Source organism: Triticum urartu, chromosome 3A (assembly GCF_056163025.1).
Source record: "Triticum urartu cultivar PI428250 chromosome 3A, HENAU_Tu73, whole genome shotgun sequence".
Classification (NCBI taxonomy): Eukaryota; Viridiplantae; Streptophyta; class Magnoliopsida; order Poales; family Poaceae; genus Triticum; species Triticum urartu.
The window spans coordinates 534,133,497-534,155,791 of NC_141875.1; the positions used below are offsets into that span (position 1 = coordinate 534,133,497).

A 22,295-nucleotide genomic window follows, 5' to 3' on the forward strand; every position below is an offset into this window, starting at 1 on the left:
CGATCGCCGAGGAAATGTACGTACGTGCACGCCATGCATTGATGCTAAGTCTGGGAAGGCTAGATCTCGAGCATACGCAACCAACTTCCGTGTAAACAACTTCATTACCGAATCGTTCGATCAAAAAATTACTCCCTCCATTTTTATTAACTTCACGTATTAGCTTTCACTGAAGTCAAACTTTATCAAATTTGACCAAGTTGAAAGTAACACATTTATGTGATGCGAAAATATGTCTAATGATTAATCCAATGATATATTTTTTTAGGTTCAATGATATATATATTTGAAGGTATATATGTTAATATATTTTTCCACAAACTTGTTGAAAGTATATAAAGTTTGAATTTAGACAAACCTAATATGGGGAGTAAATAAAAATGGCGGGCGTAGGAAGAAAACACGGGAATATGATGCATGTCACGCAGCGTAATTTTCCTATTGCATCTTAAAAAAATACATTGGAGTTAATAGAGAAAAATACATTGGAGTTAATAGCGTAATTTTCCCGTGCTTTCATCAGTAATGTTCCCATAGACATGCTCCCTAGGATCTTACTAAATCGAAAAAAGGCTTGGCTGTATCTCCAAATGAAATCTTCTCCCTCCCATGTGGTGATAATCCATCCCAACAGTCAGTCAATCAGTGGTTATTGTACGGCTTTGCTCTCTCTCTCTCTCTCTGCAGCAGCCATCTTCAGACGACCACTGCACATGCCTCCCACCTCAACAGAAAATTCAGAAACTTTCGGCCGCACCAAACATGTTGCAAGCATCATCTTTCTCAACTTATTAGAGTCATATCGTTCATGTGTAGTACAGTAACTATTACTAGGTAGGAAACCACTTTTTTTCTTCTTCTTCCGTCTGAAACAAAGCATGATGTATGTGTGCGTGCAACCTGCAGGAGATTCCAGCGGAGCACCGGGGCGACGCGGTGAGCAGCCTGGTGTACGAGGTGAACGCGCGCGTGCGCGACCCCATCTACGGCTGCGTCGGCGCCATCACGTCGCTGCAGCGACAGGTGGAGTCGCTGCAGACCCAGCTCGCGCTGGCGCAGGCCGAGATGGTCAGGCTCAGGATGGTCAACGCCTACGGCGGCACGGCACGCCGCAACGGCGGCGGTGGAAGCAGCGCCAGCGGCTCGCCGTCCTCCATGTCGTCGCCGACCATGGCCACGCCGGATCATCACATGGCGGTCGACCAGTCCGGCGTGATGGAGCTGGAGCTGGAGTGCTCCAGGTTCTGGTCCTACTGAAGGCTGGACGACAAGCTCCAGGTTCTGATCACTGGTTCATCCTCGACCACTCGAGCAGCTAGGACCTCGTATCTACTTGTGATTCAGAGAGAGGAGAGAGATCACTTATTGGAGCGTTCAGAAGGAAGCGGAGGCGCGCGGGGGGCACGGCTGCAACGGCCAGAACTGCGCGGGCTTCACCTTGGAGACGCTGGTGAGCACGCCCAGTGGCGTCACGTCGCCCACCATCGTCACCTTGCTCAGGATGTCGATGTGGAGAACGAACCGTCCGACCAGGAGACCATGACGCCGGAGCTGAAGCTGGACGGCGGCAGCGAGCTTGCTGTCGGCGTGGAGATGGAGCTGGAGCTGAGGAGGGCAGGTGAGCATGAGGGGAACAGAGGCGGACGCGAGGTGAATTCGTTCCGTCAGAATTAATTCAGTTGGAGAGAATACGGGTTGAATAGGGAAAAAGGCAGGGGTTTCTGCAAAAGTGCATGCGCTGACAGGTCCAGCCACCTAGCTGTCAATTGTCGAGTTGTGATTAGACTGGGACTAAATCATCACATAAGATGCAAGTTGAGGTATGGTGAAGTTAAGTTTTGCAAATTTAAGACTGAATCATCACATTTTATGCAAGTTAAGGTACCTCGGGTGCTATTACTTCGAAAAAAATGTAGGCACGTACCGGGGCCGCTTCGAAATCCAACCGCTCGTCCGCGCAATCCTGCGATGCCGTCTGTGATTGGTCCTCGACACGTACCTCCACGCCATTAACCGGCCAATCCAGAACGGGCCCGCCCTCTGGAAAATTCCACGTAGACGCAGCCCTACGCGGGCCCGCAACTATACATACCGCCCGAGCTGCGTCCCCTTCCTCCAGAGAGTTCCGTTTCTTTTCTCCCCCTCTTCCTCGCCGAAGGAGCAGCAAGTATTCCGGTCGAATTGATAGGGGAGACGAGGAGCAGCGATGGCCGCCGCTCGAGCCCGATGGCGGTTCCTCGCGCTGCCCCTGGCGCTGCTCCTCGCGATCGGCTCGTCGCGCGGCCTCGACGCGGCGCCCAAGCCCCCCGTCCCCAAGGCCATCTCCGTGAGTCCCCCCTCCCTCCCTTAACCTCTCGTGCCACGGCTTGATCGATCACGGCCTGATTGGAGCTGATGGGCAACGCGGTTGTCGGATCCGCGCTGCAGGACCTGAGGGAGGCGATCGTGAAGGGGCTGGGGCTCCAGTCGGAGGAGCTCAAGGTGTCCGGGTTCGACGTGAGGGACGCGCTGGTGGGGCACGCGGTGGCGTACGAGTTCGACATGGAGGTCGGGAGGAAGGCCGTGCCGGTGCGGCTGCTCGAGGACGTCAACCGCTGGGACTTCGTCGACCTGCCCATCTTCCGGTCCCAGGCCGACGCCGACGACACGGCGCTCGCCGAGATCGGGCGGGGGAGCTTCGACCCCACGCTGCCGCCCTTCCAGCTCGCCGGGCCCATGGAGCTCTGGATCCAGGACGGCGACGACGTCAGGCTCGCTTTGCCGGTAAGATCAGATGATTTGTTTATTTTTGCTGTGTCGCTTGTCTTAAGGTTGGTTGAGAGTTGAGACTTGAGAGTTGTGGGTTGTTGATATGGTTTCCTTGCCTCTGCCTGTGCCTGAAATCCCAGAGAAGGAGAAGTTTTTTTAAAAAAAAGGGTCAGGCATGCTCACCTTAGTTATCTTTGTTTAATCTTGGAGGACGTCAAGATGGGGACTGGACGAGGTTAGGAGTTAGTGACAGGGGAAAGGTGTGCTACTACTGACAGATATTGTCATCATTCTTCATCTTATACATTAATGTGGGGATCTAACTTGGGATAGAATATTCAATATTGTAAAATAATTGGGCTCAAAACATCAAAACGTAACTACGGTCTCACCTGCACACAAAAGAAGAATATATACAAGATTAGACTGAGCTTAAATTGCATCCCCCCTACAGTATCAACAGAATTGGTAACACTGCCAAGGACCAAAAACACATCTTTTGTCTCTGAACATCAAATGTGGCTACTGTCATGGGCTAGATATTGTAGAGCACTTAGTCAGGTTTCTTATGTCACTTCAAGAAATAAGCAGAAGCAGAGACCATCTTCAGTCATCACATGTTGATAGTGCCAGCTGAAATGGCTGGCTGACTTCTGAATATGTCCGCATAATGAATGGAAGTGCTCTTATGTGTTTAGAAGTTGTATCACTGTTGCTGCAAACTTTTATTACGATGATGAAAGCTCGTATCTGAATAGGCAATAGTGAAATTATTGGTTGACATCAGGGAGTTGGACATTGTGGATTCCTTGCACTGGTGATTTTAGATAGATCTCACTCACCGTGAGGATGTGTTTGTTTGTACCTACCTGCAATACACTCTGGAATTCATCTCAAAGCCTTGAAAAAATAACGTTCATTTACTTTCTTGTTGTGTGTGTGCGGGCACATTTTCATCTGACGAAAGATACAACATGGCATTCACATACATGCCAACCATTGTGATGCAGCCAGTGGACAAATATTCGTGTTTATTGAATTATACTATACATGTAGACATGAAATTTCATCATATCGCATATGAAATGCTAATATCTGTTTCTGTACAGCATGATGTGGAAGCTGGAACCCTGAAGAAAGTTGTTCTTGCTGATGGTGCGGTGGTAACAGTGAAAGGTGCTAGGGCGGTGAGCCTCCGTTTGCCCCTCGAACTACCACTTCCTCTCAACCGCACCACATACAAGGGCCGCCTGTCTAGCTTGCTTTCCATTGCTCGAGCCCTACGCGGTGCGGCTCGGTCTAATCAGAAACCCCTGATGTCCCTCCGGATCGAGGGTCCAACCTCCTTATCATCAACCCCTTCCATGTCTCCGAATGACAAGCTCAAGCTCAAAAGGTTGGCCCCAGGTCAAGTGGAGCTCTCCTCGCGTGCCATCCCTGCCGTCACAGACGATGAGGATGAATCACCTAGCCCCGGATTGTGGCCCTTTTTGTCATTGAATGCATCGGATGGCAGCCTGCAGGGGCTTGAAGAACTACTGGCCAAGGTTCTCGGTAAGAAGGCGGGTGAGAAGGGCACGTTCAAGTTGGTGAATGCACGGGCGTCGGCGCAAACATATGTCAAAATGGGATTCACGGTGGAGAAGCGGATTGCTGATGGAGAGGTGAACTGGTCTAACTTGCCCGAGTGGAAAACAAAGCCCAACAAGTTGAGAGCGCACTATGAAGTTCTTGCTCGCGTGGAGCGTGGCCAGGCGATCCCGGAGAGGATCGCCCAGGTGCAGCCTTTCCAGGTGGACGAGGCCATGTCCGAGAGCATGCTCACCGGAAACGTGTCTAGATCGAAGATGGAGGTCGTAAACCCCCCACCGGTTTATTTCACTTTGTGAGACTGGGAGGGGCTGGAAGCTTTTTTTATTTCCAAAGCTCTACTTGGGATGGATGTGGCAAAAAATACTGATTTATGAGTTAACATGGAACTTGTGTTGTACTGGCTAGCTTTGTAAATTACGGGCGTGAGCAAGGAGGCCTTACAGTGAAGTGCAGCAATAAGCAAATTGTATGTACACAGTACACATCTCAAAGCAAAGCAAAAGCGCTTAGAGCATGGGATGGCATTTTGGCTCTGGGAACCTTGATGAACAGTCAATTCAAAACAAATAGTAAATAAATTATAAAAATTCTGAGTTTTGGTAAATGTTTCATGTCAGTGCAACAAAGGTGCTTGACAGTTTTCATGTGAATCGGTGAATAAACAAAATTAAGTTAACATTTGAAGGTGATATTTGGCGTTTGACTTTTTTTTTGCACATTTCAAAATGCTAAGAATTTGCAGATATAGCATTTGTGTGTGATGACACATCCATCCATTTATTTATTTGACATTTTCAAAAAAAACATTTTTAACGCGCAGAGCATATGCTCCTTAGAGCCAAATTGGATTTCTGATAGAGCTTCAAGGTGATTGATTTTTATCTCTCGTGTATGGCCTTTTTTTTCTTTGAGAGGGAATGCCTATTCGGCAATTTCGAAGCCAACAAAGTTGCATCATGAATCAAAAATGGAAATAAGAAACTAGGAGGGACATCATCCCAAAAAATAAAAGACTTCAACTTGTACGAATGTTTTGCTAAGTTGTGCGTAACTAAATTTGCATCCCGCTTGCAATGCTGAAAGGATATTCCAGCAATGTGTTGTGCCTTTGCGAAGATTTTCGCCAGTATAACTGAGGAAGGACCAAATAATTCAATGACTCCAGTGCATGCATTAATCAAGTCCAAACAGTCTGATTCCACCGCCGCTCCCAAGCATCCTAGTCTTTCCAGTAGCTCAAATCCTTTGAGCATGGCTAAAGGCTCTGCCGATCCAGCATCCAACACATGGTGTATAGGTTCAGCAGCACCCGCAATCGCTTCACTAGAATTGTTACGTAAGACAACCCCCACAACTCCCGTGCCATCATTATGAAAAGCCACATCGTCGTCCGTACCAGCCCCATCTATCTACTAGAGCCTCACTGCCTCTTGGTAGGGTCGCTGTCGCAACCATGCACGAGTCAATGCTGAGAGGTATAAGACCATGCATCATCATTCTCTAACTTTCGCTTGCTTATGTAAGGAGCATTGATGCCGCCTATTAGAGATGATATATATTTTTACACTATATGTGTTAGACCGAATGTCTCCCTGCTTGTTCATGCTTCCAACTACGTTCTTTGGCTTGTCATGGGCAATTCAACGGACATGTCCATGGTCTTGCCATTATCCTTGAGGCCAAGGATGATTAAAACAGCGGATTGGCATGTGTGATTCTTGAAGTGGCATCAATACGATGCATCAACCACCTCTCTTCTCGAGGTTCGCCCTTGGAGAGGCACCATTACTGGAGTTTGAAGCCAGTCATTGCAAGTACAAGTTGGGATATTATCCAGTAGATGGGGTATATCCAGCATGAGCCACAAATATTTAAGCCAATATCGGACCCTCAAGGTAACAAGAGAGGTCATTTTGTGAGGTAATAGGAAAGATATGGGGTGTGCATTTGGGGTGTTGCAAAGACCAATCTGCTATTCTTGCTATTATGCATGACATACCTGTGATCATGCACAACATGATCATTAAGGATAGGCTTGGTTAAGCGGTGGTCCGTGGGTGTGAGGGCATGGGGAGGCGGGCAATTTGTAGGAATAAAGACTCGATCGCAAGATTTGTTCAAGTGTGATAAGAGATCGAAGACCTTGCTTCCCATGAGCAACTCATAGATGATTTTGTGGAGGACTTGTAGGCATTCCATGGTCAGCGCATAGTTTCTTCATGTTTGTTTGGTGACACCATATTGACAATTCAAAAATTATATTCACAAGTGTGTGGTGCATGATAAAAAAATGTTGGATTAGTAATTGATAAACCGTGAAGTTATTCGTAGTGCACTTGCATAACTGGAACAGAGGTGAAGCTAGGTGATAAAATACGGTTTCCTGACCATGGACATTGGATGTCGTTGATAACGGGATCACATCATTGGGAGAATGATGTGATGGACAAGACCCAATCCTAAGCCTAGCACAAAGATCGTGTAGTTCGTATGCTAAAGCTTTTCTAATGTCAAGTATCATTTCCTTAGACCATGAGATTGTGCAACTCCCGGATACCGTAGGAATACTTTGGGTGTGCCAAACGTCACAACGTAACTGGGTGGCTATAAAGGTACACTACAGGTATCTCCGAAAGTATCTGTTGGGTTGGCACGAATCGAGACTGAGATTTGTCACTCCGTGTGACGGAGAGGTATCTCTGGGCCCACTCGGTAGGACATCATCATAATGTGCACAATGTGATCAAGGAGTTGATCACGGGATGATGTGTTACGGAACGAGTAAAGAGACTTGCCGGTAACGAGATTGAACAAGGTATCGGGATACCGACGATCGAATCTCGGGCAAGTACAATACCGCTAGACAAAGGGAATTGTATACGGGATTGATCGAATCCTCGGCATCGTGGTTCATCCGATGAGATCATCGTGGAACATGTGGGAACCAACATGGGTATCCAGATCCAGCTGTTGGTTATTGACCGGAGAACGTCTTGGTCATGTCTGCATGGTTCCCGAACCCGTAGGGTCTACACACTTAAGGTTCGATGACGCTAGGGTTATAAAGGAAGTTTGTATGTGGTTATCGAATGTTGTTCGGAGTCCCGGATGAGATCCCGGACGTCACGAGGAGTTCCAGAATGGTCCGGAGGTAAAGATTTATATATGGAAAGTCCTGTTTTGGTCACCGGAAAAGTTTTGGGTTTTATCGGTAACGTACCGGGACCACCGGGAGGGTCCCGGGGGTCCACCAAGTGGGGCCACAAGCCCCGGAGGGTTGCATGGGCCAAGTGTGGGAGGGGACCAGCCCCGGGTGGGCTGGTGCGCCCCCCCACAAGGGCCCAAGGCGCCTAAGGGGAGGAGGGGGGCAAACCCTAAGGGCAGATGGGCCTTAGGGCCCATACCTGGTGCGCCTCCCTCTCCCCTCCACCTGGCCGCCACCCAGATGGGTCTGGGGGCTGCCGCCATCCCTAGGGAGGGAACCCTAGGTGGGGGCGCAGCCCCTCCCCTCCCCCTATATATACTTGAGGTTTGGGCTGCCCAAAGACACACGAGTTCCTCTCCTTCTTGGCGCAGCCCTACCCCTCTCCCTCCTCGTCTCTTGCGGTGCTTGGCGAAGCCCTGCTGGAGTACCACGCTCCTCCACCACCACCACGCCGTTGTGCTGCTGCTGGATGGAGTCTTCCTCAACCTCTCCCTCTCTCCTTGCTGGATCAAGGCATGGGAGACGTCGTCGGGCTGTACGTGTGTTGAACGCGGAGGTGCCGTCCGTTCGGCAATAGGATCTCCGGTGATTTGGATCACGACGAGTACGACTCCTTCAACCCCGTTCTCTTGAACGCTTCCGCTTAGCGATCTACAAGGGTATGTAGATGCACTCTCCTTCCCCTCGTTGCTAGTTTCTCCATAGATAGATCTTGGTGACACGTAAGAAAATTTTGAATTTCTGCTACGTTCCCCAACATCTATAGTCTAATAAATGAAGTGATGTATAACACAATACACATATTACTACCCACTGTGAAGGTAGTAACATATGCATGTTACTACTCTAAGTTACTCCCCACTGTGACTAGTCTGATGAGGTGTCATATCATTAAATGAAGAAAGAAATGGTGGAGTATCATATTATGATATCATATCATAATAAATGCTATGCTACTTTGTGTCATGCATGACAATAAATAAAGTACTACATGATACTAATATATGATACTATGCATTAGGAAGGTAATATCTTACACTAGTATCATATGCATGATATTACTATATGATACTCCCTATTACAACCAGCCTTATACATTGACTCTGAGCCAAAAAGGAGACCATAAGTCCAGGTGGCGAGGATGGGCCGATGACGTCCTCGTTATTGGTATGTGCCTCGATGGGCAGGGTCGTCATCAGTGATGAGTGATGTCCACTGTAATGGTCGCTTCGCCTCACGCAGTCACTGTATTATTGCATATATCGTCTCTTACTCCCTCCATCATGATTTATTAGCTCTGTCAAAATTGAGCCTAAAGTTGATAAAAAATTCTGACCAACAAAATATGAGCTGTGTGCCGCAACAATTATATCATTAGTGGCATATACTCCCTCAGTTCCAAAATAATTGAAGTTATAGTAGGAGTTTTCTAAGTCAAACGCTTTAAAATTTGATGATCAAATCTATAGAGAAATCAACATCAAGATCTGTGATATCGAATATATATATACTCCTATAAAAATGCGAGTTGGTGATGATGGTGTGCCTGCCTTCGGGCTATATGTACCGTCTGATCTGAAATCTAAGGTTGAGATTGAGACTGAGATGTATTATGCCCAACCAACCGCCAAAACACGAATAGTCTAGAGGTTTCTCCTTCTCTAGGGAAACATATTATTCTAGAACCCCTCCAAACCTCTAGACTATTCATGATATATGCAATTATATACTGATTCATTGCAAGTGTGAGATTATTGACATTAACAATTTAACATGTATATATGGACGTATTAAAAGGAGGAAATTCTAGCCACGAGCAGGATTCGTCCTCCCACTTCTCAGGAAGATAACAGTTTTAAGTCACCGCCTTATTATGTTATAATGGCTCAACTCAGCGACATCCATGCTCGACACAAGAGGAGGGGGCTCGAAGACCGGTGTTTGCTCCGTAGTTAAGTATCAGTGACTAGATTATGCATACCCCGTTGCAACGTACGGGCTCTTTTGCTAGTATATATATATATATGTATATATATATATATATATATATATATAATACTCCCTCCGTTCACTTTTATAAGTCATTATAGACAAGTGAAATTGAGTTGTTTTTGCACACTGTCTGAAACATCTACAAAGCCTTATAAAAATGATTAGAGGGAGTATAAAAAACATTTCATAATGAATCTACTAAGTAATTGGTTTATAGATGTTAATAAATTTTCTTATAGGCTTGGTCAAACTTAATAAAGTTTGACATAGGACAATGCTAGCAATTCAATTATTTTGAAATGAAGGGAGTAACTCATAATTTATTAGTCAATCTTGAGATTGAAATTTGACTTAAAATTGGTGAGGGATTTATAAACCGAACGGAGGAAGTTGAACTCACTCGGCGGTCACACGGCACAGGTTCCATGCGAATATTCTCGTGTTTACTCGCAGCTGTTTTTTTTTCTCTGAGGGGATGTACCGGCACTCTGGCAGTTGCTTGTAAAGATCTGCACCGCTTCCATGAAAACGTAGCAGTCGGGGCCTGGCAGCAATGGCTGCTTGAAAGCCTTTGAACAACCCGGCACGTGGCCCGCTTCACGCCTCTACCCACCGCGGCCCGGTTCTCACCGACAAGCATGGCCCGCATATCGGTCCATCCAAACCTCTCCCCGCACCACCGCCCGCTCCTCCCACAGATCGCACCGCCACCACCACGTTGCCCTAGAAGGTTTCCGCCCGGTCCACCGCAGCAGCACACAAAGGGCAAAGCGACCGCAGCGGGAAGCCTCCACAGCGGGACCCGAACCGGCCGCCGCGCCGCCCCGAACGCCGCCGCCGCCGCGCCGCCCCCGCCCCCGCCCCCTCTCCGCGACGACGGGATGGGGCGAAAGGGGCCCAAGGGGCCCAAGGGGGCCAAGGCGAACGCCGACGCCCTCACGAAGGCCGCCCTGGCCGCCATGAGCGAGGAGACGACCGTACGCATCACCACGGTGCTCGAGGACTTCCGCGCCTCCGACGCCCAAGGTTCGCGCCATTCGCCTTCCTATCACATTGGATGTTCCCGTTTCCGTAGGCGCCCAGCGTGCTCTCTCGTCGTTTTTGGTGCGATTCCGTTGTGCTGCGGATACGGCACGCTCCGTGGGCAGTGGGAGCTAGGGTTTCAAGCCTTCGAGCTTAGGATTGAGGGCTGCTCATCTTATCATAGTATCGCCAATCTAATTCCGCAGCCGTTATTTTGGGTAGCTTTGACTTATTTTGCTAGCTTTGTGGTGTACTTGATGGCAATGCAACCAGTGTTTCTAGCTTCACTGCTGGTCCCGAGTGTGTTTACAAGTATGGTAAACGTTTATCATCTAGAGTTTAATGCTGCCACAATGCCTATCCTGAGTGTGTGGTTAATCGGTCATAAGGAAGGTGAATGCTCAATCAGTGTTCTTTCTCGCCACCATATGTGCTATTTGTACCAATACTAGTTTTAGAGTTTCCTTCTGGATAAGTTAGTCTGTTTTCTACTACCAAATAGCCTTCCATAGGTCATGCGGTGACATCATCTGACTCAAAAAAGGAACTTGTTAGTGCTTTTTGGTTGATTTGCAGTGTCCCATTTTTCTTTTCTTTTGAGAAACATTCCAAATTATTGTTGAAGAACTGTATGCCCACTAGACTGGTAACACAAAATTGCCTAACTGGGTGACAGGGTCTTATATTAGTTGGTTGTAAATATACAAGTCGTGGTTATGCTTTCAATAAGGTAGTTGCAGAAGCTTAAATGGTCTTCATGATACTTTTAATCGCCTGTAGAGCCGTTGCTCGCTACCTTATTGCTGCACCAAGGTGTCCATGCCAAGTTTAGTGGTCTATGGGGTGTTATGACCACCATGTGTTTTGATGTTCTTTTCATGTTCTGGACCCAATTTCAGTTTTATCATGGCCCCCCATATTTTCTGTTATGGATCTCCTTGTCGTATTATTTGCCACCTCTACTACTGGTATCTTCTGTTTATTTTATTGTATTGACCTTTATTGAAGCATGCATGGTATTCTTTTCTGTGTTATACTCTGAGCAGAGAAGTAAAATCTACACATTTTTAATTTGTAGTGCACACATTCGAACCTAGTCTTACCAATCAAGAGCGGGCTGCAGTACATGCTATGTGTAAAAAGATGGGCATGATATCAAAGAGTAAAGGGTGAGTTATTTCCTAACTATACTGGATGCATTTTGCAGACTTCTTTCGGTGAAGTGCTAATCGATAACTATGTTTGATCTGTCTTCTCTTTCATCAATCTTCATGCTGACCTATATTTGCAGTATCGACTTACTTCTTATCTGGTGTTTATAGGTATGGGGAACGGCGATGCCTTTCTGTTTACAAAACTAAAAACACACAGGCGCCTGGTAAAGAAGAAGGCCCTAGCAAACTCGGATTTTCTGAAGAAGCAAGACAGATTTTGTTAGATCTGTTTACACACTATCCTCCTGATGATGCTGAATTGAATGGTGATGCTGTCAAGAATCCTGGTGATAAGGCTGCTAAAATTCGATGGAAGACAGATACAGCCTTTTCCAGGCCAGCTATGCAGAAACATGATATAGCAAAGAAGGTCAAGATGCTTACGTCGAAATTAAGTGATCCTAGACAGTTGAGGAAGGTTGTATATTCTTGGCTTGATATGTTCCTTTTTTCACCATTTAATTTTGCCAGTCCCAGAATTCTTCCCCTGTACCTGGCATATGTGGTATTTGTAAGTTGGTGCTGAAAGTTGCACACATTTATACAGATCGGTGAAGACAGATCCAAACTTCCGATTGCATCCTTCAAAGATCACATTTCTTCTACCCTAGAAAATCACCAGGTATTGTTCTTTGTGCCAAAGCTTTATCATACTTAAATATGCAAGACTGTCGAAAGAGATAATTCAACTTGGAAAGATGTTGCTCCAAACTAGCTTTAGTGTGATGCTTGGATCAAGTTGGTTGCTGGTTATGTCTTTTCCCATCGGCTGCAGGTTTAGTATCAAGATAGTCTAGAATTTACATATTTTTACTCCAGAATTGCCGAGAATCTGCCAGTGTCTTGTACCACAGCTTCTGTTATTATATAGTAATAATAACAACTGTCACAAAAAGTAGTGGATATTTATTTTGTCATTTTCCTGTCTATTTATTTAATTTGATCGATTCATTACTATACTTCGCTAAATGGACATCCCCCCTGGCATCTGGTGATGCAATTTGATCCTCTTGTATTTCCTATCAGGTGGTTCTTATTTCTGGAGAAACAGGCTGCGGTAAAACTACCCAGGTCTAAGTTGTTCTGATTCTTTCCTGCATTTAATTCGGAAATTCTACTTATTATTGCTGGTTTGTTGGTCTAGTCCATTCCCTATTTTCTTTCAATTCAATCTTGTTCTATGCACGTCTCAACAATATGTACTCTTTGTGCTTGTGCAAATAGTATCTCATAGTTTAGATATCTGCAGTTCCCTTTGTAGAATTGAGTGGTCTTATGCCACTCAAAGGATGCGTTATGTTTCCTATAATCTTTAAAAAACAGTCTCTTCTAATCCATGTCCGTAATGTAATACAGTGCAGTCTTTAGTCGTAGATAATGTATTTTGTCTATTGAAACTTGCTTCACATGTTCCTGGGTTTGACTTGCTTCATATTCACATGATAACATCTCCATACTAAAAGACCGGTTAAGGTCAAATTTGTTTTCGTGCATACGAATCGTTGAGAACAAATCTTGATTGTGATTTGTGTTAGTGTTTTTCCTTCTTTTTCCATCTCATTTATCTTCCCGTTCTTACTTAGGTTCCGCAATATATCTTAGATCATGTGTGGGGCAAGGGTGAATCATGTAAGATCATTTGTACTCAACCGCGGCGGATATCAGCTATGTCAGGTAATTTTACTATTAGTTATGTCATAGGCCATTGCTTCTAATTATTTTGCCCTTTATCTGTTGGTTTGATGTAAATTATGCTATGTTCTGTGTCTTATACAGTTGCCGAACGAATCTCTGTTGAAAGAGGAGAGACTGTTGGTGATACAGTTGGGTACAAGGTATATTAATTTTTCAGAATTTCACTTTAATCCATTTGTCGATCGAATTTGCTAAACTGTAGCCATTTCAAAGCACTCCCAGTTTGTTTTCGGACTGCCCCTGAGACTAAACTTGATCATATCTACTATTAAAGGGAAGTTGGTGTTTGTAGGTCATGGATTTTGGCTTTGTTCGTTCTCCCCACCCCCTCCTCATGTTACACCGTTTTTTCCCTCACCGAAAAACCAGCACACGATTTTGGAAGGAAAAAAACAGTGCACGGTCTGATCGCTGCCTCGCACTGTAGCCCACACATCACGTGATCCAGTTACCACCACAACAGACACATCGCACAGCCCCGCCAATTGCCGGTCTGGGCGCACCCCACCTGACATACCTGACGAACCACGATGACCCCCGCCGTCATCTGCTTCGCCTGTTGTGGACGCTCCCGCGGAGGCAGAGGCAGAGGCAGAGGCATGTTTGGGACTGGCTATGACCCTCTAATGGCCTCGCTCGCCTCCGGCCTAAGAAGCATGGACACGGGGACGGAAAGACGGGGATACGCATACGGGGACACGGGATATGCCTTTTTTCAAAAATAGTCATTCGGGGATACGGCAGGATATATAAGTATTTAGAAAAATAAATGTGTAATAAAGATATAGTAGTAAATTTCAGATGAAAGATTGTTATTTAGTACTGGACGTATGTTGCCTCATTTTTAGATGAAAGATTGTTTTTTTTCTTTTGAGGATAACATGGTCACTTTACACGACCCTACACTCAGAGCCCATGTAACTCTCCACTCAGAGCCCACAAAGGCCCAATTCCAGGAAACCCTACACAAGTGCTCCTCCAGCTGGTCCCTATCCCGTGCTCCTCTTTCCTCCCTGTCCCAGCCGCCAAGATCTGTAGCAGGAGATGAGACGACCGCTCCTCGCCTGTACCTTCTTGCTCGTCTACAGATTCCCTTTCAATCCACCCAAATCTTCTTTCCCCCTGCCCGGAGCTTTTTCCTCGCCTGCAACCACCTCGTCTTCTCCTCTCTGACTGGATCTTCTTCCCTGCTAGAAGTCCTTTTAAATATGAATTTAGATAAGTTTACCCTTGTGGTCATCAGATGTATTTTTTCTTGGACCATTTGATTGCTAAACTGCCAAGTCGGAGAACTTCACCCCACAAATAAGTCCAGGTCCTTCTATTTTTTACCAAACAATGGGGCTTTTGTGAACATCATTTCCTTTTCGTTCAAGTAGTTATTTTCTTGGGAATTTTTAAATCTTCTCTTTAATGTATATATATCTCATCCATTTTTTCTTTTTAATAAAATGCAATATATGTTGATATGGGCCCCTTTTTGGTCTTATTCTATTGTGTATTTTGATTATAGATACGTTTGGAATCGAAGGGAGGGAAGAATTCGTCAATCATTTTCTGCACAAATGGTGTTCTCTTGAGGGTGTTGATAGGCAGAGTAACTAACAGTTCAAATAGGCAACGCGCAGCTGATGATGTAATTATGGGGATAACACACATTATTGTGGTAATAATATTTTGTTCTTAAACTTTCAAATATCTTGGTTACACAATTGTGATTTGAGGTGTGACATGTTCTTGTTATGCGATGCTGCAAGGAAAGGTTTAATGTTAGTAAATACTCCCTCTGTTCACAAATACTCCCTCCGTCCGGAATTACTTGTTGCTCAAACGGATGTATCTAGCTCTAAGATAGTGTTAGATACATCCGTTTAAGCTACAAGTAATTCCGGATGTAGGGAGTATAAGATGTTACACCTTTTTTCTGATTTGGATGTATATAGACGCGTTTTAATGTGTTTGTTCACTCATTTTAGTCCGTACATTGTCCATATTGAAATATCCAAAACATCTTATATTTGTGAACGGAGTGAACATAACGGTAAAGCTGTACAGATTGCCAAGGTATTTTCTAGTGTATAAGATGTTGGTGGTGATGATGATATCATGTGGGGGAAAAGCAGTGGCAAAAAACTCGCTTTTCACCAAAGATTTTGCTATTTCCAAAACATTTTACCTCTTTACTAGTACTCCAGTTACACCCGTCCACATGTACCACATATTATTATATTTTTTGGTATTATCAAGAAAGGAGTATCTCTATGGGGCCTCCTTGTTAGCCCAAGGCAAGTTCTTTGCAAAGTAACCATGAAACAGATTGTTTGTGAGCTTCAGATATAATTTGGTCAGTGTTTGGCTTTTCGTAATATGTGAATTTGTACGAACTTTCTATTGTTCATAGCGAACCTGCAAAATTGTTGCAGAACTGCAGCTTGCGCACATATTGCACTTAGCCATTTCATTAGATTAATACTTCACTGGAATCATTTTAGATGTATATATTGGGCTTTGTGTTGTTCTATATTGCATTTGAATTAATACTCGCTTTGATTCTCCAGGATGAAATCCATGAAAGGGATAGGTTTTCTGATTTCATGCTGGCTATCTTGAGGTATTTTTGTAACAAAATTTGTGCATATGTTGCATAAATATCACACTGTAATCCTCTAATAATATTTCCTGACCAATTATGTGTAGAGATCTGCTGCCGATGTATCCTCATCTTCATTTGGTAAGAATTATCTTCTTTGTAATTTATTATTCTCGTTGGTAAAGTAGGTCCATTTTATATACTCCCTCCGTCCGAGAAAGCTTGTCCCAAGCTTGTCTCTCAAATGGATGTATCTAGTACTAACTTGGGGCTAGATACATCCATTTGAGGGACAAGCTTTTTCGGACGGAGGGAGTACAACTCAAGTATTGACTAGATTTTAGAAAATCCAACTCACCATTGCCATATCTCGAATACTAAATTTTGTCCGGGCATGTTCCCTTGGTCGCAAGAATTCACTGATGCAATTAACAGGTGCTCATGAGTGCAACGATTGATGCTGAGCGGTTTTCACAATATTTCAATGGATGCCCGGTTATTCGAGTCCCAGGCCATACCTATCCGGTTAGTAACACTCTACATTTGCATTATGTGGCTGTAGATCTTTAATTAGCTGAAAGCTTTGTTGACAACTACATTTTTGACAGGTCAAAACTTTCTATTTGGAGGATGTGCTTTCTATTCTGCAATCTGTAGGTGATAATCATCTTAATCCTGAAACAAATGATCTGGGACTTGACAGTGTGCTAACCGATGATTACAAAAGCTCAATGGATGAAGCAATTAGCATGGCTTTAGCCAGTGATGAATTTGATCTTCTCATTGAGCTTATTTCTATAGAGCAGAACCCAGAAATCTTCAACTACCAACATTCAGAGACTGGTGTGACACCTTTGATGGTTTTTGCCAGGAAGGGTCAGCTTGGGGATGTCTGTATGCTTTTATCATTTGGTGTGGATTGTTCTGCACGGGATCATGATGGAAAATCTGCATTAGATTGGGCACAGCAAGAGAATCAGGTAGAGGCTTATGAAGTTATTAAGAAACATATGGATTGTAGTCCTGCAAAATTACCTGAAGAAAACGAGCTGCTTAAGAAATACTTGGCCACTATCAACCCAGAACACATTGATACTGTGCTGATAGAACGGTTGCTTAGAAAAATATGTACTGACTCCAATGAAGGAGCTATCTTAGTCTTCCTTCCTGGTTGGGAAGATATAAATCAAACACGGGAGAGGTTACTTGCTTCTTCCTTTCGGGATTCTTCAAAATTTCTTGTACTGTCACTTCATTCCATGATACCATCTTCAGAGCAGAAAAAGGTTTTCAAACGTGCACCGGCAGGGGTTCGTAAAATTATTCTCTCAACCAACATAGCGGAGACTGCAGTAACAATTGATGATATTGTATTTGTTCTAGATAGTGGGAGGATGAAAGAGAAAAGCTATGATCCATACAATAATGTGTCTACACTTCATACTTCTTGGGTATCTCGAGCTAATGCAAGACAGCGTGAAGGACGTGCCGGTCGTTGTCAGCCAGGAATTTGCTATCATCTTTACTCTAGATTTCGAGCAGCCTCGTTGCCAGAATTCCAAATTCCTGAAATTAAGAGGATGCCTATTGAAGAGCTGTGTTTGCAGGTACAGTCGTAGGCTCCTAGCTAATACTTCTGTTGTCCCTAATGTTTAAAGTAAACACAATGCTCCTCAGTATTACACTTGGCAGCAATGACATGCGGTGCAGTTTATACTGCTTGATCCAACAAGATTATCTTGTTATCACTGACAACTGTTTGTTGTTTCAATTTTTGCGGTGCAGGTCAAACTGCTTGATCCAAACTCTAAAATAGCAGACTTTTTAAAGAAGACCTTGGATCCTCCAGTTACAGAGACTGTAAAAAATGCTATTACTGTGCTTCAGGATCTTGGTGCTTTAACTCAAAATGAACAATTGACAGATTTGGGTGAAAAGTTAGGTTCTCTCCCGGTCCATCCATCCACAAGCAAGATGCTCCTGTTTGGTATATTGATGAACTGCCTTGATCCTGCATTGACATTGGCATGTGCAGCAGACTATAGAGATCCTTTCGTCCTTCCTATGGCTCCGGATGAGAGAAAAAGGGCTGCTGCAGCCAAGGTTGAGCTTGCTTCATTATATGGTGGATATAGTGACCAGCTTGCTGTTGTAGCAGCATTTGATTGTTGGACGTGTGCCAAAGAGAAAGGACAAGAAGCTTTGTTTTGTTCAAAGTACTTTGTAGCTTCAAACACCATGAATATGTTGTCTAGTATGAGGAAACAGCTTCACAGTGAACTAGCTCAAAGAGGATTTCTTCCTGCTGATACATCTGCCTGCAGCTTGAATGCTAAAGTTCCAGGTACTCAAGTTTTTATGAAAATAGGAGTTATGAAACACTGCATATAATGTGGTTCCCTTGTGTCCTTTTCCTGCTTTGCAATATGAGTGGCAATACGTACAAGGATATATATGTTTATATATGCAGCAAGTCATTTGATTCACCACTTAAGAGAAGCTTCCATTCTCTCAAGTATGTGTGGAGGTTTCTGTGGCTATTTAAGTAGAAAGCTGCATGCGTTGGTACTTTGAAGAATTACAATCTTGCAGAAATTTCTTTATTATTCAAACATAGGCATCACATCCTTTTAAATCGTGGTAGTTACACCATGCAAACCATGGTTACACATTAGTTTGAATAAGATAATGTCGCAGTCAGTGCTATTGTATATAAGTGATTTAGTTACCTGGTTCTGTTGAGTTTAAAGTTGTTACTTATGCCAATCACAGGTTTAATTCATTACAGAATTTTGTTTTGTATTTCAGATCAATCTTGTTCTAGTTTAGAAGCAATCCATTACATACATTTTCGTTTGTAGTAAAGCTATTTTTAATGCATGCACTGGTTTCTATGTTCATTTTCAAATCTTGCTTTGCAGCCTTATTATGTTTAAATTTGACGGTTTTCTTGCAACTTTGGTAGGTATCATTAGTGCTGTCCTTGTGGCTGGCGCTTACCCAATGGTAGGACGATTGCTCCCTCCTCGCAAAAATGCTAGAAGGGCAGTTGTGGAAACAGCAAGTGGTGCCAAAGTTCGACTACACCCGCATTCTTCCAACTTTAACTTGTCATTTAATAAATCCTCTGGGAATCCACTAATGGTATTTGATGAAATCACTCGAGGTGATGGTGGAATGTATGTAAAGAACTGTTCAGTTGTTGGATCATATCCTTTACTTCTGCTTGCTACAGAAATAGCTGTTGCTCCACCTGATGATGTAAGTGATGAGGATGATGAAGGTTCCAGTGGGGATGAAGCGGGAAAAAGCACTCTGGGACAACAAAAGGAAGAGATCATGTCTTCTCCCGACAACACTGTTTCAGTTGTTGTTGATCGGTGGCTCCGATTTGATGCTACTGCTCTGGATGTTGCTCAGATATACTGCCTACGAGAACGCCTAGCATCTGCTATTCTTTTCAAAGTAAGATTCAGTTATCTTGTTATCACATTTTCTAATTTAATCTGGGAACAGTGCACTATAATTTGCTCTGGCTTCCATCTGATGTTCCATAAAGTTTCATGCATCATCTGTCAGGCATATTATCAAACTTATGTTCAATCCATTCTGCACAGCTTTTCCCTCTTCTGGTCTGTACAATTGTTTAAAATACTTGTCTCATTTTGCTTGTAATGCAGAATCTTTGCTAAGAAATACTCCATCCGGGAATACTTGTCGGACAAATGGATGTATCTAGATGTATTTTAGTTCTAGATACACCCATTTTTTATCTATTTCTCCGACAAGTATTTTCAGATGGAGGGAGTATATAGCTATACAAATGATCACACTTAGGATAGAGCGTGTGGATCATATGTTGTCACCTTCCTGTCAAACTGTCAAGAGGCATATGATGAAGTTTGTTACTTTGTCTTCTTTCTGACGGAAGGATGTTTTTGTACAGGTGAAACATCCACAGGATGTTCTCCTGCCTGCTCTTGGAGCAACGATGTATGCGATTGCTTGTATCCTATCGTATGATGGCTTGCCTGGTAATTTGGCAACAAAACATGGTTCAGGTCAGAGCTCAGCAGATGCTAGCGGATCAGCTGAGGGAAGGAAAGGTGGTTTTATTCCGCCTGGTGGTTTCCTTATGTCATTGCTATCGGACATACCACCCAATGCACCTCATCATCAGAAGTCATCTAATCATCCAGGGGGTGGTTCAGGGCATATTAGGTCATCGAGGGCCCCCGCTGGTAGATTTAATCAGTCGCAGCAGCGTCCTGGCCGCAACAGCTCTGGACCAGGGAGTTCAGCATCACAATCTTTCAAAAGACAGCGGGACGCTGCACGGTGACCTGACCGTGGCTCACATGTAATTCAGTACTGGATCCCATGCTTGGGTCTCACAAGAAAAGTGCCATGGTTGGGAATTAATGAGGATTTTGCGGTGTTTGTTGGGACGAAGGCAAAATGTGCAAGCAAGGAATGTGGAAAGGCAATGCCTTAATCTGTCAAGGAGACCATAAGATGTTCCTGTTCATGACCTGCAGTTTTGCAGATCAGTGCATCTTGTTGTTCTGTTCGCCTTGCTGCCTAGCTCTCTTTCATGCCGGGACTACCGTCTAATTTCAATTGATGGTGTATCCGTGTCTCAGAGTTGCTAGGACTTGGCTAAAAACCAGGCACCCGGTTTTGTGCTGAGAACAGTTACTGTACGTGACAGTTAGGATTTAGTAGTATGCGTTGATATATCTATCCTATGAAATTACGTATCTGTATCCTCTGTTTTCCTGGCATGACATGAGCAAAACAGCTGGGAGCTCCGTAGTGCGGTTTATTCGGTCCTTACAAAAATATTCAAAAACTAGGTTGATGCAGTTCAGTACAAAAACAAACAAATTTTGTTTATTTTTAGGTCGTTTGCTGTCCTGTTGCTGGATTATTTCTGTTGTCTTTATTTATTTATTTTTGTTTTATCAATTTTTGGAAGTTCTGTGCTCGTTTTATAGGGTTCTTTTATTAATCCCTATGGCTGCTGAACACAGCCAGAGATCATGTACCTGCACCCTCTCCCCTGAAAGTGTTTAATTCTTTACAGAGGGAGCACGTCCTTTGTATGCAATCTCTTCACATGTGCCTGTTTTCGAAAACAAATCATGTCTGTTTTTAGATTGTAGACAGGCATTAAATGGTTGAACTGTAGCGATGTGATGTGGTGGATATGGCGACGTCTGGCCCTGCACCATCTGTAGGATAGCGTCGTAGATTCAAGTGGCACGCACACACTCCTCAAATGGATCGGATCGGATATAGCAGTACGTTGTTGATGGACTGGAGTGATAAACGTGGTGGTCCACAGGGCCAGGTTAGGCAAAAAAAACGTGGTGGGTCACAGGGCCAGATTAGGCAGAGAAGATACCAGAAGGCGTACGTGTAGCACGTGCCTGGCGGGGCGATAGGATGCCAACGTGGCAGCACGTGGAGTTCAAGTGGCACCGCACAGCTGGAGGATGCCGACAAGCATTTAAGTGGCGCCATTGGTGAAGCAGAAGAGCCTCGCTTGCTGACCGCACAGCGCCGCCCCTGTACGGCGCTTCCTTGGCGGCATCTCATTTCGCGGGGACGCAAGCAAACCATGTTCTGCTACCCCAAAGAAATTCTCACATGATCAAGCCTCGGTGCCTCGGGGCCTGTGTAGATGTAAAAGTTTACAGCGGGAATCTTGTAAACTGCGTTGCAATTGCAGAGTCAGATGCCGCGATAGTCATCACGAAGCCGCGGGCCGCGGCAGCGGTTTAGTCGTTTGTCTGAATTCTTTTGGTCCCGGTCCAAGGGAAGAAGCTAAACGGCTCTTCCCATTGGATGCGTGTGTGACCAAGGAGGAGCTGCATTATTGCTCGTAAGCATAAACTAATCGGTGTCCGGCGGCGTCGTCAGTCCCCACCCATTAGTCTTTGGTCAACTCCAAAGTGAACCCGGCATGGACGCAGTGTACTACTAGTACTTGTCCCAATTTATTTATCGATCTATCTATGGGCCAGGAACTTCCACACGAACAGTTGCTCCGGAGATACGGTCAAACAAGACGTAGCCAGCCAGGCGTCAGCCCCCACCTCAGGCCACAAGGAGGTGGAGGAGAGCATCATCAGCACAGGCACGGCACCGAGTCACACGGCGCAGACGATGGCCGGGTGCTTTGATTGAGTCGACGCGTACTGCCAGGCGGGTGGGGGTGGGGTGGGCCGGT

General features: G+C 44.7%; 2 protein-coding genes and 1 pseudogene across 3 annotated transcripts; all 3 read left to right on the forward strand.

Moving 5' to 3' along the window:
- The first annotated feature begins 364 nt into the window (after positions 1–364).
- LOC147980399 (LOB domain-containing protein 3 pseudogene) lies at positions 365–1,960 on the forward strand (annotated as a pseudogene).
- Positions 1,961–2,116: 156 nt separating this feature from the next.
- On the forward strand, positions 2,117–4,738 carry TIN1 (tunicamycin induced protein). Its single transcript, XM_048708671.2, has 3 exons — positions 2,117–2,326; positions 2,428–2,763; positions 3,858–4,738. The coding sequence occupies exons 1-3, from the start codon at positions 2,207–2,209 to the stop codon at positions 4,635–4,637; spliced, it is 1,236 nt and encodes a 411-aa protein (XP_048564628.1). The 5' UTR covers positions 2,117–2,206; the 3' UTR covers positions 4,638–4,738.
- Positions 4,739–10,099: 5,361 nt separating this feature from the next.
- On the forward strand, positions 10,100–20,990 carry LOC125544886 (DExH-box ATP-dependent RNA helicase DExH6). 2 transcript variants are annotated; one of them, XM_048708668.2, is made up of 15 exons: positions 10,102–10,564; positions 11,640–11,730; positions 11,884–12,193; positions 12,323–12,397; positions 12,802–12,846; positions 13,359–13,449; positions 13,552–13,610; positions 14,984–15,136; positions 16,029–16,081; positions 16,168–16,201; positions 16,496–16,585; positions 16,669–17,667; positions 17,846–18,404; positions 19,026–19,525; positions 20,007–20,990. In XM_048708668.2, the coding sequence occupies exons 1-15, from the start codon at positions 10,177–10,179 to the stop codon at positions 20,400–20,402; spliced, it is 3,843 nt and encodes a 1,280-aa protein (XP_048564625.2). In that variant the 5' UTR covers positions 10,102–10,176; the 3' UTR covers positions 20,403–20,990. The 2 variants fall into 2 exon arrangements, with proteins under 2 accessions (XP_048564626.2, XP_048564625.2); XM_048708669.2 differs by lacking the exon at positions 14,984–15,136 and having other exon boundaries at positions 10,100–10,564.
- The last annotated feature ends 1,305 nt before the right edge of the window (positions 20,991–22,295 follow it).